The 23,826-nt window shown below is 41.0% G+C and overlaps 1 protein-coding gene across 1 annotated transcript; it reads right to left on the reverse strand.

Moving 5' to 3' along the window:
- Positions 1-3,833: 3,833 nt before the first annotated feature.
- Positions 3,834-19,565, reverse strand: LOC139461794 (failed axon connections homolog). Its single transcript, XM_071243266.1, has 6 exons — positions 19,194-19,565; positions 9,251-9,380; positions 8,354-8,550; positions 7,760-7,956; positions 7,374-7,490; positions 3,834-4,571 (listed from the first exon to the last, which is right to left on the reverse strand). Exons 1-6 carry the CDS (start codon positions 19,289-19,291, stop codon positions 4,483-4,485), a joined length of 828 nt encoding a protein of 275 aa, XP_071099367.1. The 5' UTR covers positions 19,292-19,565; the 3' UTR covers positions 3,834-4,482.
- Positions 19,566-23,826: the final 4,261 nt, after the last annotated feature.

Raw genomic sequence — 23,826 nt, forward strand, 5'->3', positions numbered from 1 at the left:
ACACAGACGGATCCTCAGATCCGATCTCAAAACACACAGGTTTCGGAGTCCACATCGCACAACCAACCAAAGACACACAATCTTACCGACTCCCAAACAACCAATCCATATTCACGGCCGAACTAATGGGCATGGCCTCAGCACTACACAATCAGCAATCTAAAAAACACCAAAAAATCCTCATCCTAACCGACTTCCTCAGTGGACTACAAGCCCTCAAAAATAAAAACACTAAAAACCGCCCCAAACTAATAAATCAAATACTCAATAGCTCAAACAACTTAACTAAGGTAGGTAAACAAATAGAGTTCATTTGGATCCCCGCCCATGTAGGAATCTTTGGAAATGAAAAGGCAGATAAAGCAGCAAAATTATCCCTTAAACTCCCAGAAATAAGCTTAAACTTACCCAGCTCAAAATCAGAAATCAAAAGTGTCACTAAACAAAAAATTAACAAAAAATGGCAAAATATATACCAAAACTCAAATAGCCAAATCAGGAAAGTACTCAAAAAAAACCTAAATAAACCCAAAATACTACACCCATCCAAAAAAATCGACAGAATAATTACCAAACTACAAACAGGCCACACCAAACTAAATAATCACCGTAAAATAGCTAAACTACACACAACAGGAAACTGCCCACATTGCAAACAACAAGAAACACCAGAACACGTACTCATTCACTGCACACACTACCAAACACACCGAACAACACTACAGACCACCCTAAATCTTAAAACCGGACTTACACTAGAATCAATCCTAAATCCACAAAATAAATTAGAAAAATTCAAAGCCTTAGGCATATACCTAATAAAAACAGGACTAATTAGTCGCATTTAAACCCCAAATAAAATATTAAAACCAAAACTACCTTATTTGATAACCACCCAACACACACAGCTCCCTTAGTACGTCCCCCACCCACTCTTGGCATTCTTTCCAAATCTCAAAATTTCAAAATTACTATATAAGTAACCCCTAAAAGCCCCCTCCTGGGTTGCACAAACTCACTTTTCCCCTTTTTGGAAAAACATTAAATGGCCTGGCCGGGCCCGTGTGCGACATACGCTTGCAGTCGGAAAGCGCACGTTAAATCTCCAATATAAGTAAGTAAGTAATGCTCTCATTCCGTGTGTGACATACGCTTGCAGTCGGAAAGCGCACGTGAAATCTCCAATATAAGTAAGTAAGTAAGTAAGTAATGCTCTCATTGTCTTGCATGATCGGGAAGATCATTACAGGTGAGGGAGACCACACCAAATTACCGTGTTCGGAGGACGAACAATTCCCCAATCCCTAGTGATTTTAGGCAATAAAGATCTAAATTCTGTGGCAACTTTAGAATTATTGGGTAATTTGTTAGAAAGCTGGGTTGGACGGGTGGATTTAATCAGGAAATAATGTCAGCTATGTGATGTAGCTACATAGACCAATTGTGTTTGGAGGTTTGAAAGGGTGGTTTGTTTTCATAGACTGTGTTAAGGATGTTGTAGGGATTAAAGTGGGTTAGTGAGGGGTTTGCTTTAGGCTGCTTTTGAGTTTTATTTTGAGGGTATAAGTAGGATTTTTTATTAGGATTGATTGATTGATTGATTTGTAATTGTGGTTGAGTTCGTATTTATATTTTGATACAGTTGGTTTTTTTCGTCTAGTTTATTTTTCTGTAATAAACTGTTGAAACTTGATTATATTTTGTTGTGAATCACCTCCCTACATCCAACGAACTGAGGTTGTAAAGGACAGACAGAGGGACCATAGACACTTTATTTTAGTACTTTCGGCATTAATATCTTCTGAATAAAAGAAACACAACGCAAAGTCATGGTGTCTTAAAGTGCCCAAAGCCTGTCCTGTTACACTAGGTTACATATTGGTATAAATGAATGTATAATGTATGAATGAATCAGGGTTTTACTATTATATTTTAGAAATGTTTTAGTTACTCTGCAATAACACTATGTTTCGGTTTGTAGTAATATTGCTGCTATCAGATTGGTCTGCACAGTGTGTATATATATACGTTTATTTGTGGTGCAGATGTAGCTGTATTACTTGTGCAGAGGTCTGTGTCTGGACTGATGAACCCAGGTCCACGCACTTGGTGGGTTTACTAGGTTTTATATATATTTCTCATATATTGTATATTGTATGTATACATGATAGTAAATGTATCATGCCACGTTTATGTCATTCTATTTATATGATACGCATATATAAGTATATGTGCGGGTTAAGTATGTTTATGATATAAGATTAATTAAGTTTTGATGAGAAGTAAGTTTATCATTTAGTAGTTATAGCATTTTGTATATATCATCAAATGTAATTTGATGTCAGAATATGTTTATATTTTGTGTAATTAATGTTTTACAATTGTTTCAGGGTTTAAAGAAATTTATCAGTAATAAATAACTGGCTATAACTGCGAACAACACCTGCGTCTGTCCTTCATATCATGAAGCAGTTCCGGTTTCATAAATAACACTGCTACTTCTTATGTAGGAATAAATATATTTGAGGCCAGAGACGGGTAAACAGGCCTGGTCTTTTTATTTTGGGGGTTAAGTTGTGGTTCTCGAATTGCTTTCTGTCTATTTCGGTTTATGTTTCTACCATGCTGACTCCACGTGATATATGGTGGAAGCTGGTGATTGGGATGAAGTACGAAAATTACACAAAGAAACTTTATGCAGGGACAGCTGTAATACATATATATATGTATGGAATGGAACTGGGGACATTAACATTGACAAGGGCCACGGAAGGTCGATGGTTCGATGGTACCCTGCCTGGCGCGCGACATTAACGGGATGAAACAAAAGACTGGTTCGGAGACGGTATGCTGTGTCTGAGTGGTGTATCCAAGTGAAACTGCGGCATGGTGAACTTGAAATCAGCATTAGTCCGGACTAGTACAAATGCACACGCAGATTCACAGTCCCAGGCACACTCCTCCCCTCCCTCCCATAACACACACCACCCCCATCCCACCCCATTTCGTCCGACCCAGGGGCGGTCGGGTAGCCTAGTGGTTAAAGCGTTCGCTTGTCACGCCGAAGACCCGGGTTCGATTCCCGACATGGGTACAATGTGTGAAGCCCATTTCAGGTGTTCCCCGCCGTGATATTGCTGGAATATTGCTAAAAGCGGCGTAAAACCATACTCACTCACTCACTCACTCGTCTGACCCATCCTGGATAGAATAACAATAATTGTGTAATGGCATTTCTTTGAGGTCATTCAATGAGGGTGTTCAGGGTACTAAGTTGCGGTCATTCTGTGAGGGTTTTCTTGAGGTCATTGTCAGGCAGGCCAGGGTCACCCCGTCAAGGCCATTTTGTCCGAGATTCCACTCCGTTGTGGCCATTTTGTGAGGGCTTTCAGAGCACTCCGTTCCGATCACTGTGCGGGTTTTCTGGTCTACTCCTATGATCGTGGATTCGAATCCCGGTTCGCCCCGATTATGTTTCTAGGTTTGTCAGCACCATACCCGTGTTCGTGGGTTTCACCAAAGTTGTAGAAATTTGGGACTTGCATTACTTTGGGCTTTCCTACCACGTTAAGCTGACACGCCGTGACATATACCCGGAATACTTTTCAAAGTGGTATTAAACCACATTTAATTCAAATTAAACGTGCATTACAGAAAACGGTGGTAACGATGTCTTCTGGGAAACGAAATAAGTAGATTTTGCCGGACCTCTATGTTGTAGAACGTTCACACTATCGACGACTGGTTTGTCAGATCCTTTTAGTACAAAAGCCGTAGATAACGACAGTTTAAATACAAACTACATGACAGTTATTTATCTTTGATAAGGCATATTACAATATGTTGATGTTTTATTTCTTACAAATATGAATACAAATACAGGTAAATGCACAGAGTCCTCCATTTTGTTTTTTTGGCGAAAAAAGATAATTTGCTAAAATATGTTAAAATAAACAACCAGCACACAAACAATTCTCATACAGTTAAGCCCCGTTAATCCGTACGGTGTTGTTACCAATACTAACGTCTGGGTGATAAAATATGTGGAATAACGACAATTACCTATGCAGACGGCATAGACAAACAGGGCTTCATTGTATTCGTCACTCAGATCTCTCAATCATGACATAAGTTTCCAGCACTATAACAAAATACAGATCATTCAACATTTTGTACATCAAACATATACACATGAATCTCGCTGTATCCAGCGCAGTGATAAGCGCTTACACTGCTATAGTAGTCAGTCTACTGTCCTCACTGCGACTGTTTCCGCTGTTCTTTTGTCAGAAACACTCATTAGGTCCTCGCCAGAAGCATCATCAGCTGGTACTGTTTTCAGCAACATTCGACAATACTACCGGCCTTTATTAGACATCCGCTGTGAAGCACAATATCTTACGCGTACAGCGTCTGAACACCAAGATGGTTAGATCCATATAATTGGGCGTCATTCACACCGTTAATTGTCTGATGTTGACGTCATACACTTTCCATTACCCTGTCATCCCAATCCGGCCAATACTTGTCTTTTATTCTCACGCAGTATTGTCTCAGGTTGGCGTATTTTTCTGGAAAGAGAGTGGTGTGTCTCATTAGTTAAGTTCCATTAAAAACGAGGACAATCGTATTGGTGTGGTAGCTTCGTGGTAAAAGGGTTCCCCAGCGGTAGAAACTAACAGTTTCAGTCCACTAGTCCTTGTAATGTTAACATATAGCAAAACACTCAAAATGGGCAAATGTCTACTAAATCAATATTTACTCAGCCTTATCGAAACAGTTTACTAAGGTAACAAGTTTACGTGTTGCCCGTGTTAGTAGGTGTATAGCCATTAGAATAGCGTCGAGTCGGAATTTCAGATACAGAGAATACTTTCTAAGTATTCGCCTTCGATCCGTCAGATATCCTATAAAGTGCACGAGTTTCGTAAAAAGGGTATCTAACGAAAATGAGTGTGGTATTTTATTTATTACCCTCGTTAAATATGTATTTATTACTATCTAAGTGTAAATACAAAACAACTTTCGTTCGTTGTCAGACCAAACTGAAACCGATTGCAAAAAACTGATTGTGCATGAATATTGATATATGCCCAAATATGGGCATTGTTGACATTTTAATGCATACGCATAAACAATATGTTTCTGCTGTTGTGTGTGCAAACATAACAGCACCGACGCTCAAGGTCCCTTTTTAAAGCTATTCTCCAATTTATGGTAATTCTAGAGCATTCTTGTTTGTGCGCAGGACATTTATAAGAAAATTTAAAAAATCAATCAGCGCCGCACTATGAGTATCGGACCGAGTCGGTCACGGGGTTCCGGCTGTTCAATCAAAATGGTTCGATTTCCTTAATCTATTATCTGAATTTATATCATGCCCGTACACTTTGGAAGATGGAAATCAGAGTGTACTCCAAAGACATTCATGTTAACTGTACGACCCTAAATACTGAGGAGGTTAAAATCAACAAACACAGGTCTGCTTGCATGTCAGTGACAGCTTAGAACAAAGGGCAAGGTCACCATCGGAATAAGGAGAGACAACCGTGATCCACCCACAGGGATTTTACGCTAGAATTAGGGAATGTTATTGTTTACATTTCGGATGTTTTGGGCCCAAAAATAAGAAGTCAGGCAAACTTCCAAGGATTTTTCGAATGATTTGTATTGGAACTGTTCACTTTTAGTGATCTGGTCGTGCAGTCGTGTACGTTCATTTATGAACAACCCTCACGAACCCCACGAAATACGCTTCGAAGGGGACACTGATGGCACAACCAGAGCATACACCGTAAGTGTAGATATCTGTCCAGATAGTTTACATTGACTTCATTTCACCACGCTTGTCCTTTTACGTTAAATCAAATTGGAAGTCGCGAAAGTGGTCGGGTGCGTCGCGCTTACAGGGACTCTCGATCTATCGATCGGTAGTCGTACATTGCAAATGGATGTAGCTCGATTATATAATGTCTGTTGTACCTCTATGCATAACTAATATAGAATGCAAAGCGAATTTGATGCTTGTGACTATCGTCTTTGGTTTAATAAAGTGTTGTAAATGTTTCATTTTCAGGAGATTCCTTCAGTTCTGTCTCGTAAAGTTTTATGAAAGTGAATGACGTCTCGTTTTTTTATGAATGAAAAAAAAGTTCCGGTGTGACAGAGGTCACGGTTATCCAATCAAAACGAATAAAACGAGGACAACCTTGTACGCACGCGTGTCAGGTACGGATTTAGTATCTCACCACCTATATGATCACCGAGTGGGTAATAAGATCATTTTTCACCTACGAGGGCAAACATGTCGGTGTTCATAATAATCATATGTGCCCTAGCTTGGGTCATATCACGTCACGAGACAACAGTGTATTGTTTCCGTCATCCGGACGGCATTGTTGACGTCATTCGAATCTTATGGTGACGTGAGGTCGGAATGACGTCACATTAGAAACGACGTCATAGCTGAAGATTTGTTGACGTCATCATACAAATTATAATTCCGCTGCTGTTGCGACTTGCAATTCTAAAATTCGTCTCTGTATAGACATCGTCTTCGGTAATAAAAAGAACATTATAAGAGTGTTCATGTCATACACTCGTGTCGTAAACATAGTATGACATGAACACTCATATGATATCCTCTATTTATGCTGGAGGGGGCACGGGTGGCCCAGTCGTCTAAGGCGCCGCGATTCGCTGTGCAGAGTTGCGTCCCTTGGGCACGCCAGAAACCTATGATTGTGGGCACGAATTATGTTTCAAGGTTTGTCAACACCATACCCGTGCTCGTGGGTTTCACCGAAGTGGTAAACGTCTGAGGCTTGCATCACTTCGGGCTTTCCTCCCACATTAAGCTGACACGCCGCGATATAACTGGAATACTGTTAAAAGCGGCGTTAAACCCAACTCACTCACTCACTTCTTTGATAGGCATTTAGAAGTTGGAGTACTAAGTAAGGATAAGAATTTATGGATGAACAACTTCTTTATTACAATTAAGAGCGACGTTTCGGTGTAGGTTCTAACACCGTTATCAAGCAAGTCACTCACTCACTATTTATGCTGGATCACCACAGTTGAGATACGAGTATTCTCTTTTCCGAATGTAGTAAAACATACACCATGATTTGTTCGACATCTATTGCAGGTATAATAGACACGCAAGGTCTTATAAAAATATCGTTACTTGTCCTTTGCCAATATTAAATCAAACACATACTTTCGACGGTAATCAGTATTTCTTGTGGATGCAAGGTAGGAGTATAGCTTTTCACGAAATAGCGGATCGGGTGATTACGAATGTTATGAAAAAAGATAGCATTGGATAAAGGAGGTTGTACACGCTGACATGCTTGCTGTGTATGTGTTACCGTTAACTGCTCTCTCTCCGTCTGATCCGGGCATCTGCCACACCACCTGGGCCAGGATCCCGAACACTGCACAGTCCTCCTGGCACGGGGTGTCTCCGAGTAGGAACCTTTTGTCACCTGTAAAAATGCAGAGTGAGTGAGTGAGTGAGTGAGTGAGTGAGCGAGTGATGATACATGTCATCGTATCCCAATTGCGTGGATCGATGCTCATGATGTCAATCACTATAGCTTGTCAGGCCCAGATTCGATTATTTACAGACCGCCGTCATATAGCTGCAATATTGCTGAGTGCGGCGTTAAACAACAAACATACAAACAAACAAAGCACCAATGACCATGGATGAATGTTGGTCCAACACGGACCGGATACCAGCATACTGACTCACCTATGAAGTCGGACAGAGCCTTCAAGTCTCCAACTGCAATGTGCGTCACTTCCGTCTCTGAGTGCCGTCCTATCCCATGATGCCATGCGCTCGTCAACGCCTTCCGCTCTAATATTTTTCTTATCAGCCATCTTAGACCAAGCCGAGAGAATATAGTCCTGTGCCTATCATACACACATCTTGAAAGACCAATATACCTGAATAAAAGATGAGAAAACATATAATATTTCTATTTCCGGGTTACTTCTGACACATATCCTCAGAAAAAATCAATGTGAAAAGAATTGTGCACGACAAACAAATTGTGGTAGCACTTGTCTTTCTTAGACAATAACCGCCATCGTCTTGTAATTAACCGCAACTTTCTTGGACTGTAACTGCCACTTTTCTTGCACTTCAACCGCCATGTTTTCACCGCCGTAGTATCCAGTCAATATCATTGCTTCGAGAATTTGGAACACGCGGAAATTGTTGTTACTATAAGTATCAAGCCAGGTCATTGCCTTGACTTGTTTTAGAACACTGCAGGCAATATCAATTCCTTTAAACAATAAATTACGAAACTACTGATAGAATACATTATGTTAAACGTACCAATAAACATCTTCCTCTGCCAGTTTTCGGAACGCTCTACCTATGGCTCTGTCTGAATGGCTAAATTTGGAGTTCAGATCCACATTAAACTTGGCACTAAGGTATTCTATACAGAATTCGGAGTCTGGTACTTGCTCTCCGTTGTATTCAATCCAGGGTGTTTTCCCTTTGCTGGACATTTTTTTGTCGAACAGATTCTGAAATGTAGAACGTTGGATTAATGAAGAACGTCATGATCACATCACATAATTCATTCCCAACATCCAGTTGTATCCCTTCCTACTGACGGGGCACGGGTGGCCTCGTCGTCTAAGGCGCCGCGATTCGCTGTGCAGAGTTGCGTCCCCTGGACACGCCAGAAACCTATGATTGTGGGTTCGAATCCCAGTTCACCCCTATTATGTTTCTAGGTTTGTCAGCACCATACCCGTGCTCGTGGGTTTCACCGAAGTGGTAAACGTCAGAGACCTGCATCACTTCGGGCTTTCCTCCCACATTAAGCTGACACGCCGTGATATAACTGGAATAATGTTAAAAACAGCGGCGTTAAACCTAACTCACTTTCCTACTGACGAACCAGTCCCTTATTATTGGGGTTGGGTTGCCAACATGGGAGGTGCGTTTTTCGTAATACGAATATTCAACGTGTGTGACGGCCATCTGTAAATAATCGTGTCTGGACCAGTCAATCTAGTGATTGACATCATGAGCATCGATCTTTGCATTTGGGATACGATTACATCAGAGACCATATACTCTGATTACATACATCAACCAAGTCAGCGAGCCTGACCTCCCGATTCCTTTAGTCGCCTCTTAGGACACGCATGGGTTGCTGAAGACCCATCTGTAATCTGGACCTCTACATTGTCACGTGTACATTTAGAACCTTCCTACCTTGTATGGTATGTTGGACATCCTGAGGTATGTCTCGAGTTTGAGGACGAAGGGGCTGATGCTAGGGGCGTGGACGCCTTTCCCCAGCTGGTGCAGCATCACGGTATCCCGGGGGTGGGGCTCCGCAGGGCTAGGGAATATTGAACAGAAACATCAGTATGCCTTGCAGTCGGCGTACATTGATTCACTTTCAGTAGGAGATGGGTTTCACTAGATTTTTAGATGCGAAGCTCTTCTCCAACTAAAACGTCTGTATGTTCCAAAAAGAATTCTTCATGTGGCCAAATATTTGTAAACTCTACAGAACGGTATCACCCCAAAGGCTAAAAGATATAACAAATTTGTCCAGATATATAGTATGTTTATGTAAGTTAATTATAACGAACCGTTGACCCTGTTTCCTTGAGAATAAACTGAATCTGAACTTGATAGGGTGCGATACAACCGTTTAAACCACATTAAACCTAGCAATACAGGAGTATCGTCATAGTTACGTTGATTGTCTGATGAACGTTGAAAGAGGAAACGGAAGTTGTGTGTGGTGGGTTACTAAAAGTGATTGATTGATTGTTTGACTAATTTCAATCATTCTTCTAAAGCGTTGTCTCATTCATTCGTTCTTTTTAATAATATTCGTTAGTTCGTTAAAGAACATATTTATATATTTTAATTTTTTAATTTTTGTGCTTGTTTCCTTTTGTGTTCTTTTAATTGTTTCATCCCTGGAACAGTACCAGTTCTGTTTATATAGCCTTTGTGATGTGAGACATTATGAAGCCATACGGAGGCAGGCCGCCAGGTCGCTCAGTGCATGATTCGTCACGATATTCTTCAGGAAATATGATAAGCCCAACAATCACGTTAGGAAAACACGACACTTGGTCAAGACATAATGCGCATGTCGTGATGCTGGAACACAAGAGTATAGCCATAATAAATCTGATATATACGCGTGTGCGTTTCACATAACCAGCGGTAAACACACATACCTACTTGCGTGGGTTGAGGAGGTGTACAGTGACGTTTACAGATATACAGTATCACGTCATGACTGGTGTACAGTCGGGTTTACATACATACAGTATCACGTCATGGCGGGTGTACAGTCGGGTTTACATACATACAGTATCACGTCATGGCGGGTGTACAGTGATGTTTACAGACATACAGTATCACGTCATGGCGGGTGTACAGTGGTGTTTACATAATTACAGTATCACGTCATGACGGGTGTACAGTGGTGTTTACAGACATACAGTATCACGTCATGGCGGGTGTACAGTGGTGTTTACATAATTACAGTATCACGTCATGACGGGTGTACAGTGGTGTTTACAGACATACAGTATCACGTCATGGCGGGTGTACAGTGGTGTTTACATAATTACAGTATCACGTCATGACGGGTGTACAGTGGTGTTTACAGGCATACAGTATCACGTCATGGTGGGTGTACAGTGGGATTTACAGGCATACAGTATCACGTCATGACGGGTGTACAGTGATGTTTACATACATACAGTATCACGTCATGACGGGTGTACAGTGGTGTTTACATAATTACAGTATCACGTCATGACGGGTTTACAGTGGGGTTTACATACATACAGTATCGCTCCATCTCTGGTGTACAGTGGGGTTTAAATACATACAGTATCACGTCATGCCGGGTCTACAGTAGCGTTAACGTACATACATTATGACATCATGAGGCCAAGACCCGTGTTCTGACACCTCCTTGTCCCCTCCACCGTAATATTGCTTAATGTGGAGTAAAATCTCATGGACTCGCTCACTCACTCAGTGACAACTCCATCATATATGTCAAGCATGGTAAATATTCAGTAGTGTTCAAACTGCAACTGGCTGTTCATTCATAAATGGTCCTGTGTCCCCGTCATACACGAGAGACTCTTGACACGCGTCTATAGGAAAAGTTTAAAGTCACGACATGAGGAAATCCTACATGCATTACGTTATCCTCCGTTTTGATTTTTTGAAACACCCACGTACACATATTTCAGGACAATAAATGTGAAAAGTGTCGCACAGCTTGCAGCACATTAACATGTAGATGTCATTAATATCCCACGATGTCGCTTACAGCACACAGGAGAAACCCACTGGCCCTTTGGCGCCCTTGCATACACACCCAGGTACTACGCACACCGGAAGCATGCAGAGGTACAGATATCGCAATTGTCACGTGGCGTTTCTCTATTGGCTATGTTCACTGGGGGGTGACGTTGTTTTATGAAAACAATATCATGTGGTACTTGTCTATTGACAATGTTCACTCATCGATGAATGTGATTTTTTTAACATTGTCGCTTGGTGATTATCTTTTGACATGAAACTTTGCGGTGTATTCATGTTAACAGACTGGTGTTTATCGTTTGACTATCTTCACTCAGCGACATGGTTTGAATATAGGCGTGAATGTTATCGGGTGCAGGGGTTAGTACGTACAGTCTAGCGGAAATATGTTGTAGAATCAGAATAAAGATATGTATAAGTGTTTTTTTTAAGAATTGGGCATTAAAGAAGTGGAGTTATTTGTACAGGAATGAAGGGAAGTAACTTACATAATCACCTGACCCGATCACCTGACCCGCTTTACCTCGCCACCTCTCTTATCTGCGTTCATAAATAATCCAATGTATTATATATCTTGAAGTCAATGGGCCTCTAAGTTTAAAAATATGTCTGCAATCCGTAAAGCAGGGTGATCCCTTATTAGATTATATGTGATCTTAGACACACTGCTCCATAACGAAGAGAGGTCGGTTGGTTTTGTAGCGATAAAGCTAAGCAAATAAACCTCAAGAACGGCATACCTTTACATAACATTTTGATGGCATATAGCAGTAGCAAAACATATTGATGGCTGCTTTCAGCTTACGTAGAAATCAGCAGAATGAGTCTCAGCGTGAGTTAGTGAGTGGGTTTAATGCCGCTTTGAACAGTATTTCAGTTCTATCACGGCGTGTGAGCTTCATGTGGGAGGAAAGCCCAGTCTGGTGGAGATCTCAACAAGCTACAATGTCCATGGAGTTATATGCTGTGACGTCAGCATATGTGATGTGAGTGCGCACAACGACAACAACGATAGTTTCATGTTTTCTCCCTATGAATGTCACAGACTTTTTATATCCCGAAGCATGCGGATAAAATAAAATAAAAACATCTACAAAGTGCCTATACAACCCATGGCATGCTCGGAGAGTTTCTTTATTCCTATTGCGGAGGTTCCTGCATGTTACGATAACAACTGACGCATACATCCGTCACTTTGACACAGTCATATATTAATGAAATAAGAAAAAAATAATACTAGACATTCCGTTTTAACTAAACCGAAAGAAAACATCACGTTTAATGTAAATAAAATAGCGGCTGCATCACTTGCCATTTAGAACATTGTGTTGAGGTATTATATCAAGAAAATGTAATACTAGGAAAGAATGACGTGGAAGACATGAACACGGCAACATTGGTTTACTAAATAAATAACAACTCAGCAATACATGACGGTATTGGCAGGCGACATACAGCTAACATTGGGGTTCACAGACATACAGTATCACGACATCACTGGCGTACAGTGGGGTTTACAGACATACAGTATCACGTCATGACGGGCGTACAGTGGGGTTTACGTACATACAGTATCACGTCATGACGGGCGTACAGTGGGGTTTACAGACATACAGTATCACGTCATGACGGGTGCACAGTGGGGTTTACAGACATACAGCATCACAACATCAAATGTGTTCAGCCTTCCAAACCAAGGTAAATTAATCAAAATCAGTTGCATTTAGTGAGCTTACATCGCTCTTTTCATTCAGCGTGATGTGTAATTATAGGCTTTGAATTTTGGTACTGTTACTGTTAGTTGGTCTGTAAGGGTCAGTATCAAAAGTGTTATTTCAAAATATTCATTCATGATAAATCCTCACGAGGTTTCGTCGACCTGTGCTGTCGCACCTAGAAACTGCACAATTCACATACATTGTCCTGACTCTCAGGAAGTGTGTCCTACTTGTTGATATGAACCGTAGAATGTTCCCGAACTAAACAAACACCTCGGGGCAAATACACGCCCACAAAATGCACAAATATGTTCGGTTGAACAGTATACGTAAACCACAACGGATGTCATGCTTACTGTTGACTAATTGACTAAGCCTCTTTGTCCGAGATTTAAGAGTAGAAGAGGAGTATTGCTAATAATTTTAATCCAAACACATGCTGCAGTCCATAAGAAATAAACATATCTTGCTAAATGAATTTGGTGCGAAAACAATCAGCTAGGAAAACATAAAAGTAAAGGTCTTCATCAGTCGACACATATATCCAGACTTTGTCTTGTATTTGTAGTCAGGGTCGGTCGGCGTTTGCACACTTGGGTCGTTTCTTAGGACAGAGTGGCAACGCGTGGCTCCACGCGTGGTGACTACATCGGTATTGGTATCTGTGATGATGTATCGATATGACAGACAGTGGCAAGACATGGCTCCATGGTGACTACATCGGTATTGGTATCTATGACGATGTATCGATATGACAGACGGTGGCAAGACATGGCTCCATGGTGACAACATCGGTATTGGTATCTGTGATGATGTATCGATATGACAGACGGTAGCAATGCATGGCTCCATGGTGACAACATCGGTATTGGTATCTGTGACGATGTATCGAGTCGAGAGACGGTGGCAATGCATGGCTCCATGGTGACTACATCGGTATTGGTATCTGTGATGATGTATCGATATGACAGACAGTGGCAAGACATGGCTCCATGGTGACTACATCGGTATTGGTTTCTGTGACGATGTATCGATATGACAGACGGTGGCAAGACATGGCTCCATATTGACTACAACGGTATTGGTATCTGTGACGATGTATCGATATGACAGACAGTGGCAAGACATGGCTCCATGGTGACTACGTCGGTATTGGTATCTGTGATGATGTATCGATATGACAGACAGTGGCAAGACATGGCTCCATGGTGACTACATCGGTATTGGTATCTGTGACGATGTATCGATATGACAGACAGTGGCAAGACATGGCTCCATAGTGACTACATCGGTATTGGTATTTGTGATGATGTATCGATATGACAGACAGTGGCAAGACATGGCTCCATGGTGACTACATCGGTATTGGTATCTGTGACGATGTATCGATATGACAGACGGTGGCAAGACATGGCTCCATATTGACTACATCGGTATTGGTATTTGTGATGATGTATCGATATGACAGACAGTGGCAAGACATGGCTCCATGGTGACAACATCGGTATTGGTATCTGTGACGATGTATCGATATGACAGACGGTAGCAATGCATGGCTCCATGGTGACAATATCGGTATTGGTATCTGTGATGATGTATCGATATGACAGACAGTGGCAAGACATGGCTCCATGGTGACTACATCGGTATTGGTATTTGTGATGATGTATCGATATGACAGAGAGAAGAATTTTAAAACTGTTACTACCATACAATATCATGTGTTGTGTTGAACACTACACACAGACCAGCTGTTCCAACTCGGACAGATCAGTTTACACACGTAAACGGTTGTTTGTTTGTTGTTTAACGCCGCACTAAGAAATATTCTAGCTATATGACGGCGGTCTGTAACTAACTGAGTCTGGACAGGACAATCTAGTGATTGACATCATGAGCATCGATCTACGCAATGGGGATAGGATGACATGCATCAACCAAGTCGGCGAGCCTGATGCAAGCGTGGTTTCCGCTTTGAAAATATATAACGTTAGTGAGTGAGTGAGCGAGTGAGGGAGTTGACGCCACTTTTATCAATATTCCAGCAATATCACGGCGTGGACACCAGAAATGGGCTTCACACATTGTACCCACATGGGAAATCGAACCATGTCATTAAACCTGGTCCATATATCAAGCTGTATGTAAGTTGGTAGGCTAAATCAAAAGAGACTGTAACATATTTGGTTGATAGCATAAACACGACAAAAACAACAACACACGAAGTCATACATTTAAACCACCCGATTATATTGTTAATCGGTCGGCAAATAAGCAGGATATAATTTAAATATTTATCACAACATATCCTTTCACAATAGAAAGGCAATCTCAATAACTTGTAAACGGTAAAGTAAAAATAGAGTAGCAAGTATGTACATCATACACGTTTTCTGGAATATTTGCGACATTACGCTACAAAGGTCACACTTAAAATGTCAGCCAGGTCAGCAAATATAAATGCTATCTTTTTACGTTCTTATTGAGCAGAAACGTCAGAGCGCAGATTATAGAGGCATTGTTGGAATCAAATACACACACTGTTAACTCCATAAACGCAGAGGTGTCAGAGGTGTCAGAGGGGGTGTTCCAAATGTTATACATCTAGACGCACGAGGGAACTGTGTGGAAGGTCTAATGGCAATGTTACACGCAAAAGGGTAATAGTCAAAATGACATTTTCAACATTGATCACACTGATTCAAAACATTTGGCAGTTTTAGGGACACCAGTGATATATATATATATATATATATATATATATATATATATATATATATATATATATATATAGCGTTGCCTCATCATTTGTAGAATGTCCTGGTTTCCACTAGCTGTCAAAAGTAAGTCGCAAATTTACATTGTTCTTCACCTGAAGCATGTGTTTGGAGTGTTCGGGCATATGGAGGATTGTGTTAAGTGGTTATAATGGAAACTATTTAAATCAAACATGCCAACTTTCGCCTTGAATATTGGTTTGATGTATAAGATTTATCAAGGGTTGAAAGAGGTGGACAGTGTTACAAGCAGTTCCAGATGCACCCTGCTCTACGAACATCACAGCTCACAACACGTGGTTCTTGTACAAAACAGGTGTTTGTGATTACGTATGCACCAACGCCCGAGCATAGTCCTTCCCTGGCCTTAAGAAGGGTCATTTATACACGCGGAATACAAAATATCAAATGAGTAAATGCTGCCATGCTACACGATGTATCCAGTGTGCCTTCCTGGGATTGGCTTGTTTAACGAATTGCACCCTGATGATATAGCTGGAGTGCATAATAGGTTTTAAGCCCTCGATTGATGTGTTAATATGCCTAAGAAAACGATAGCCCTAGACTCCTTTAAATTCTGTTTGAGTGGGTTTTGTTTCGAAATCTTTCCAAACAGGAAATGGCACCGTTTTGTACATCATGATTGATAGCAGTGATGCTGTTTCAGATTTAGCAACTGGTTCACATACTGTCTGCTACATATGTTATGTTATGTTAACTTATGTATAAACTCGCCCAGCCTCTTATCAATGCACTCATGTCGACGATGTACAGTGCGACCTTACGCATGGTGAACTATCACGAAAATATTGAATGCACTATAGCCGTTCACTGCAACCTTACTCCGTAAAACAGCATAATAAAACTTTGCACACTACCTGAAGATTTTGTATTCACTAGAAAAATTAACCAAACTATAATTATCATTTATTTCATTGTAAAAGCAACTTTATCTAAGTAATGAGTGAGTGACGTAATGGTCGAAATAAGCAAGAGTATAATGATATCAAGATGGATTGTAAATCAGTGGTTGATCGCATGAGCCACACTGTCGGGCTATGCTGACACACCCTAGTCCCACTCCATATCCCTACAGAGAGACAGACATTGGGGTACAAGCTAGGACCCAGCTCTGACGGAAACTATAAGGGTCTGTTCTGCCCCGGGAACAAACGGGACCGTGTTGGGTAAAGCTAAGGTACAGACACCATCAACCATTGATCAGCTTGGTGGGTTTCCCACTTGCTGATTAGTCATGTGTGAATGTTGAAATACACAGTGTGCCATGGTATGTTAATCGTGTATCCGCTGTTACAGTTGATTGATAATGTATATGTGACCTCTCCTTGCCACGAAGATGTTTCCCTGTACTGGGACAACCACTACAAGTCTGTTTGTGCACGTATCGGTTTAACACCAGATAATGAGGTTCTTATTGAAACATTAAATCACACTATATGTCGACAAAAGGGGCCACGGCTCAACGTAGACAACAGGGCTGTTCCTTATACAATCACATACTGGCTGTGGAGATCAAGGGTTTGAATCAATCACCAGGAACCTGTTTGATGGTCGTGAGAGGCGACTCTGTGGATCGGGTGGTCAGAAACGGTGACTTTGTTGTTTTCGTGTCAGCTTATCCAAACGGCTTAGGGTATTGCTCTTCATTTCAATCACTGGATTGTCTGGTCCAGCCTCGATTATGTACATGCGTCGCCGTCTTATTGCTGGAATATTGCTGCGTGTGACAGAATACTGTGCCATGTGTTGAATGGTTTGTGATACTTTATTTAAACATGGGTGAAATGTTTGTATATAAGATGAATATATATAATTGATAGCAATTGTATAAGCTCAATATCTAAAGATCAGAAATTGCCATATTACGATATTACGTATAACACAGTTATTCCAGTGTCAATTTTAAGAACAGTCAATCCAATGTCAGTTTTAAGAACAGTTATTCCCATGTCATTGAACGGTCATTCCGATGTCACTTGTAAGAATAGTTATTTCGATGTCACGTATAACAAATGTTATTCCTGTGCCAATTTTAAGGGCAGTTATTCCCTTGTCACGTTTAGGAACAGTTATCCCCTTGTCACGTTTAGGTACAGTTATCCCTTGTCACGTTTAGGAACAGTTATTCCCTTGTCACGTTTAGGAACAGTTATTCCCTTGTCACGTTTGGGATCAGTTATTCACATGTCACGTTTAGGAACAGTTATTCACATGTCACGTTTAGGAACAGTTATTCACATGTCACGTTTAACAGTACTGATTAGAAAAGCGGTCACCAGGATAAATTTAAAGTATTAGCTGTTTCCTCAATAGCCACGTGTACTTCACAAACATGTTGTTATCTTTTTTCCTCATAGTTGTAACATGAAACTATACGAGTGACAGTAGATACACCAGAGTGCTGACAATAGCTACCTCCCAATCCTCTACTCCCGTGTGTTTTATGTGGGTTTTAACATAAATAACACTGCCCAATTAGTGTTTTCTCAAGCTGATTTCATATTACAAGATTGAACAAAGACGACAATGCGTGATGTCTCTGTAATCATCATCGTCTTCACATTTACTGAAAAACAGAATGTGGATTTTGTTTGAACCAGGACAAAGTTTGAATGAGTCGATGTGGTACATCTCCACATTCCAGCAATATCACGGCTGTGGATAATTAGAGCGTGTTATAAACAGTGGAGAATCGAACTGACGTGATGAGTAAACGCTTTAACCCTTTGCTTACCCAACTACTGACAAAGACAAAGATATGAATCCATATATATAATACATAACGCAAGCCAAGAGTATACTTTAATTGAATACGAGACGGCTTAATATTAAGTGCCCAACTTATGTAGCTAAGCTAAGTGGGGTGAAGGGGAAGGGGTGGCCGGTAAGATAAAGGGGTGGTCGGGTGGGGAGTCATGACGAAAAAAACAAGAATAATTTTTTTCAAAGTTATAAATTGGAACATTGTTTAGAGACTGTTCATTTAGTAAATGGGTAATGGGGGGGGGGGGGGGGGGGGGGGGTATGTGACATGGACTGGGGCGGTGTGTGTGGGAGGGGGGGGGGGGGGGGGGTGCACGAAAAATGTTACATTAAGATCGGGGATCAGCAAAGTGTGATACCGACCAATTCCGCCATCCACCACCCCACTTCTCATAGTAAATGGCCAGCCACTTAGCACTACTTAATTAGCACTGACGTCCGGGTATAAACAGTGGCCCCAGACCTGGCCGCTACCTAAACAGAATTAGCATAAAGAGATCTGTGTGTTTACTGCGGTAAAACTATATTCTGTCTGTTATACAATGTCAGGTAAGATGGGATATTTACCTGCTCTTTGCTCGGCGTATGTACAACAGTAGAACTGTGACGGTGACAACGCCGGTGGCGATATATAGAGAAACACAGCTTCCCGTCGTCTCAGCCATAGTGCTAGATCCACACACGTGCACTGCGGTTTGCACATGTATCGCCAGCGCTTGCTTTATATCAGAGAGTTGCACCGATTAATAACCGCTAGAGATTGACACGCCCACATTTTTGTCCATCATTGAAACTCCTTAAATTGTCGTCACTATTCGATGTCGTGAGCTGACGAGGAAGACCAGGCCTATTCTCCCCACGTTCAGAGAAACACTTAGCTTATTGTGCACACAGAGACTGAGTGATTCTCTCACCCCTCACGATTGACTCGTCTACCTGGTGTTGCCTTAGGGCTTAACGCTGTGAATTAACGTAGATCGGGCTAATAGGATTTGTGTGGGTAGGTAGGGTGTACGGCAGTTGGATAAAGGTGACACATGTTTTAGCCAATCACTTAATTGAATTATGTGACGTCACTTGACGCTTCGTTTATGACAGTGAGCTATTATCTAACTCTCACCAACCAATGGGATACACACCTTTTGTTCCGCTCAAGAGTCAAATATTATTTCGGGAGTCCTACCTCAGTTACCTCCCCTGTCTATCACGTTAAATGGACATTCGATATAAATTGTTTTCATAGCTCGCGGTGAAGCAGTTTAGCTTCTTCAAATACACGTGTATGAAAGGCGGGAGTGGTTCACATAGCAGCGTTATTAGGGCGGGTAAGATCTGCGCCAGTTACGGGTAGGCTGGGTTCTGAGAGGCTGAAAGAAATCTATCTGGAAAGAAAACACACTCCTTAGGTCGTATATACTGAGTTGTCTCAGATAAGATAACGAGGCCTTTAACACGATTAAAGAGCAAACTGAAAATCCATAGATCTTCCTTTTAAAATGAAATTTGATACATCGACAGAGGCACCTATATATATTGATATGGCATATGACTATAACGTTGACGTGACGGAAGTAGGAGTGAAACCGCGTTATTCTGAACCCCGAGAATCCGGAAACCCTTATGAGACATTCCTTTATTCAACGTATTATTCAATGTAAATATTATATAATATATAACTATAAAATATTTCCGAGACCACAATATATTTTCCAGTAATTAGATGTCCGTGTGTTGAACACCGATTATCATAAGCTCATAATGCCACTGACGCGAAAAGTAAGGAGAGCATTTCATTTCATATTATATCCATTTCTTGAAACCTTAAATAACTGAGTTAAATGTGCGAGTGGGAGTACATAGGAAATACCCAGAGTGAGGCGAGGGTTGGGCGAGATACTAAGAGGTATGCCTAACCAATTTTGTTGAGGTCAAAACAAAAATGATTAATGCACAAGAAATGTTACCAGCAAATATTACAATGGAAGCCGACATCTGTCCTTTTCAGTTTCTTTGAGAAGCCACAATGCAGCAACAGCTATTATAGTGTTGTTTCGCAATGTCTATAGTGCAGTGGTAACGTACCGTGAGGGTCGTGAATTGTATCTCTCTGACAGCGGAATGTGCTGTTATAGGACTCGTCTTAACACGGAATATTTTACCATTGACAGTGGTTACCATATTCATTTCTAAAGTACGGAGATAGAAGGAGTCATTTTCTGCTCTGTCATGTCTTTGGTCACTGATCACAATGCCAGTAAAGCGGGACATACTTAAACAACAATATTCACGAGTGTCAAATACATGGAGGGATTTCTTTCCATGATCTGAAACTTCCACAACAGTACTGTACAATACCTTGCCTAGTCTGCCTCACAGTCCCCGAACAATATTATTTTCCTTAACGCCCAATCCTTACTATAATGTTATAGTCCTAAATGAAGAAAGTCTAGATTTTCTACAGGTTCACTAGGGCTCTTTTACAACTTAAATGTAGCTGTTTGTTCCTATCAAAATTATATATTTTCAGAGACAAAGCGTTAGTCTATACTTGGTCTATCATTGCCGCCAGGGGAAAGTATTAGTTATCAATAACCATTTTATATCCCATACCGCGATGTCACATCTTACGTCATGAGTAGCCATAGCAAGGATGCTGCATTTACAGGTAGGTACATGGATATCTCCAGTACAGGTAGGTACATGGATATCTCCAGTACAGGTAGGTACATGGATATCTGCAGTACAGGTAGGTACATGGATATCTGCAGTACAGATAGGTACATGGATATCTCCAGTACAGGTAGGTACATGGATATCTTCAGTACAGGTAGGTACATGGATATCTGCAGTACAGGTAGGTACATGGATATCTGCAGTACAGGTAGGTACATGGATATATGCAGTACAGGTAGGTACATGGAAATCTCCAGTACAGGTAGGTACATGGATATCTGCAGTACAGGTAGGTACATGGATATCTGCAGTACAGGTAGGTACATGGATATCTCCAGTACAGGTAGGTACATGGATATCTTCAGTACAGGTAGGTACATGGATATCTGCAGTACAGGTAGGTACATGGATATCTGCAGTACAGGTAGGTACATGGATATCTGCAGTACAGGTAGGTACATGGATATCTCCAGTACAGGTAGGTACATGGATATCTCCAGTACAGGTAGGTACATGGATATCTGCAGTACAGGTAGGTACATGGATATCTGCAGTACAGGTAGGTACATGGATATCTCCAGTACAGGTAGGTACATGGATATCTCCAGTACAGGTAGGTACATGGATATCTGCAGTACAGGTAGGTACATGGATATCTCCAGTACAGGTAAGTACATGGATATCTTCAGTACAGGTAGGTACATGGATATCTGCAGTACAGGTAGGTACATGGATATCTGCAGTACAGGTAGGTACATGGATATCTGCAGTACAGGTAGGTACATGGATATCTGCAGTACAGGTAGGTACATGGATATCTGCAGTACAGGTAGGTACATGGATATCTGCAGTACAGGTAGGTACATGGATATCTGCAGTACAGGTAGGTACATGGATATCTCCAGTACAGGTAGGTACATGGATATCTGCAGTACAGGTAGGTACATGGATATCTGCAGTACAGGTAGGTACATGGATATCTGCAGTACAGGTAGGTACATGGATATCTGCAGTGTAACTGTCAATCTCTGCAGAATCTAACCGGAATTGTCTTTCTAATAATCATATCGGCAGGTCGAGAAGCATATTTATCGCCTTCTCTTCTTTAACGATTTGAATGATCGTTTACTCTTTAAAGACCAAAGATTATATTGTCTTAAACAAAATATTGCAACTTATGTCAAGATGTTTATGTGTTTGTTACACAAGTTCTTGGAAATGTCTGGCTATTTAAAATCAGTGTTGAGATGTGCAGCAGTTTGAAATGAACAGTTTTAGGTGTGATTTTTAAAACTTTTGGCTTCAGTGAATGTCATTCATAAAGCTTATTGCTTGTCAGCACGATATATAAATGAACATTACTATGCCCACTTTTATTAATATAAACACACAAAGATCATGCACTTCTTATATGTTTGGTTGATAATGCAGTAAAAACTACTTCACGTATGCTGTGTGAACCATCTAATACGGGCGTCTGTTTTCATCTTCGCGTGTTCATCCCGATACGTTTCCAAACATATTTCGTTTGAAAATATTTACCAGGTGCAATATGTATCAGACACACAGATGAAGTTGAAGATGAAAAGTAAAAGTATATTTTTGTCAGGAAGACTGTGAGTTGTCTATACTTTTGAAAATATTATATAAGTTCGCACATATTTGTATTGTCGTGTGTTAAAGTCAGACGTGTCAAAACTCATCTGCGACATAAAGTGACAAGCAGAATGCGACGGGGAGCTCGCAGGGGAGTCGAGAGTGCGTTGTGTACACCTGCTTGTAGACGATCTCCGGCGAACTCTCTGGAATGTCACATGCCTGTGACACGACGGTTGCATGTATGCAGCAGACTGCTGCGGAGATGCGGTAGCTGTGTGTCACATTCCTTCGTATATATCATCATATTTCGTCACGCTTATAGCCATCTATTTGGTTACAGCGTGTGTGTATCACACCATCAGTCACATTTTCACAAAAGTATTTCAGAGGATGCTACCACCATAGCCATATTATGTATTTCTTTACCAAAATGTATCATCTATAAGAGCACGTGTATAAAAGGAATGATTGCACAAATCATACCCACTCTACGTAAATTCAACTACGATGCATTATTATTATTATTATTATTATTATTATTATTATTATTTACAGATTAATATAAATAAATGCAGCAAAGGTTTGGGTGATCCCCTGCACAGTTAGGCCGGTTAGGCTCATCGTCAGCTCAGGGCCCTTTGCCCCTTCGACACGCAGTCCAGACAGCGAAAAGGACTTCTCCCAGAAAGCGCTGCCTAGTCGAACTCAACCAGAACGTTTCGGAGAATTTGGAGACTCCCCAAACTTGCAGCCTGCTGCATTACCCAGATTGTCAGAAGGGCTGTAATCTTGACAGAAAATCTGGGTACTCTCCTAATGTCAGACAACAGATTGGGAGGTACCAAACCTAAGGCACCAAGAACAATGGGGAGTCGGACAACTTGGTACTTTTGGTGCAAGAGTGACATTTCGAAAGCGAGGTCCGCAT

Source organism: Haliotis cracherodii, unplaced genomic scaffold (genome assembly GCF_022045235.1).
Source record: "Haliotis cracherodii isolate W230 unplaced genomic scaffold, xgHalCrac1.p SCAF_1, whole genome shotgun sequence".
Classification (NCBI taxonomy): domain Eukaryota; kingdom Metazoa; phylum Mollusca; class Gastropoda; order Lepetellida; family Haliotidae; genus Haliotis; species Haliotis cracherodii.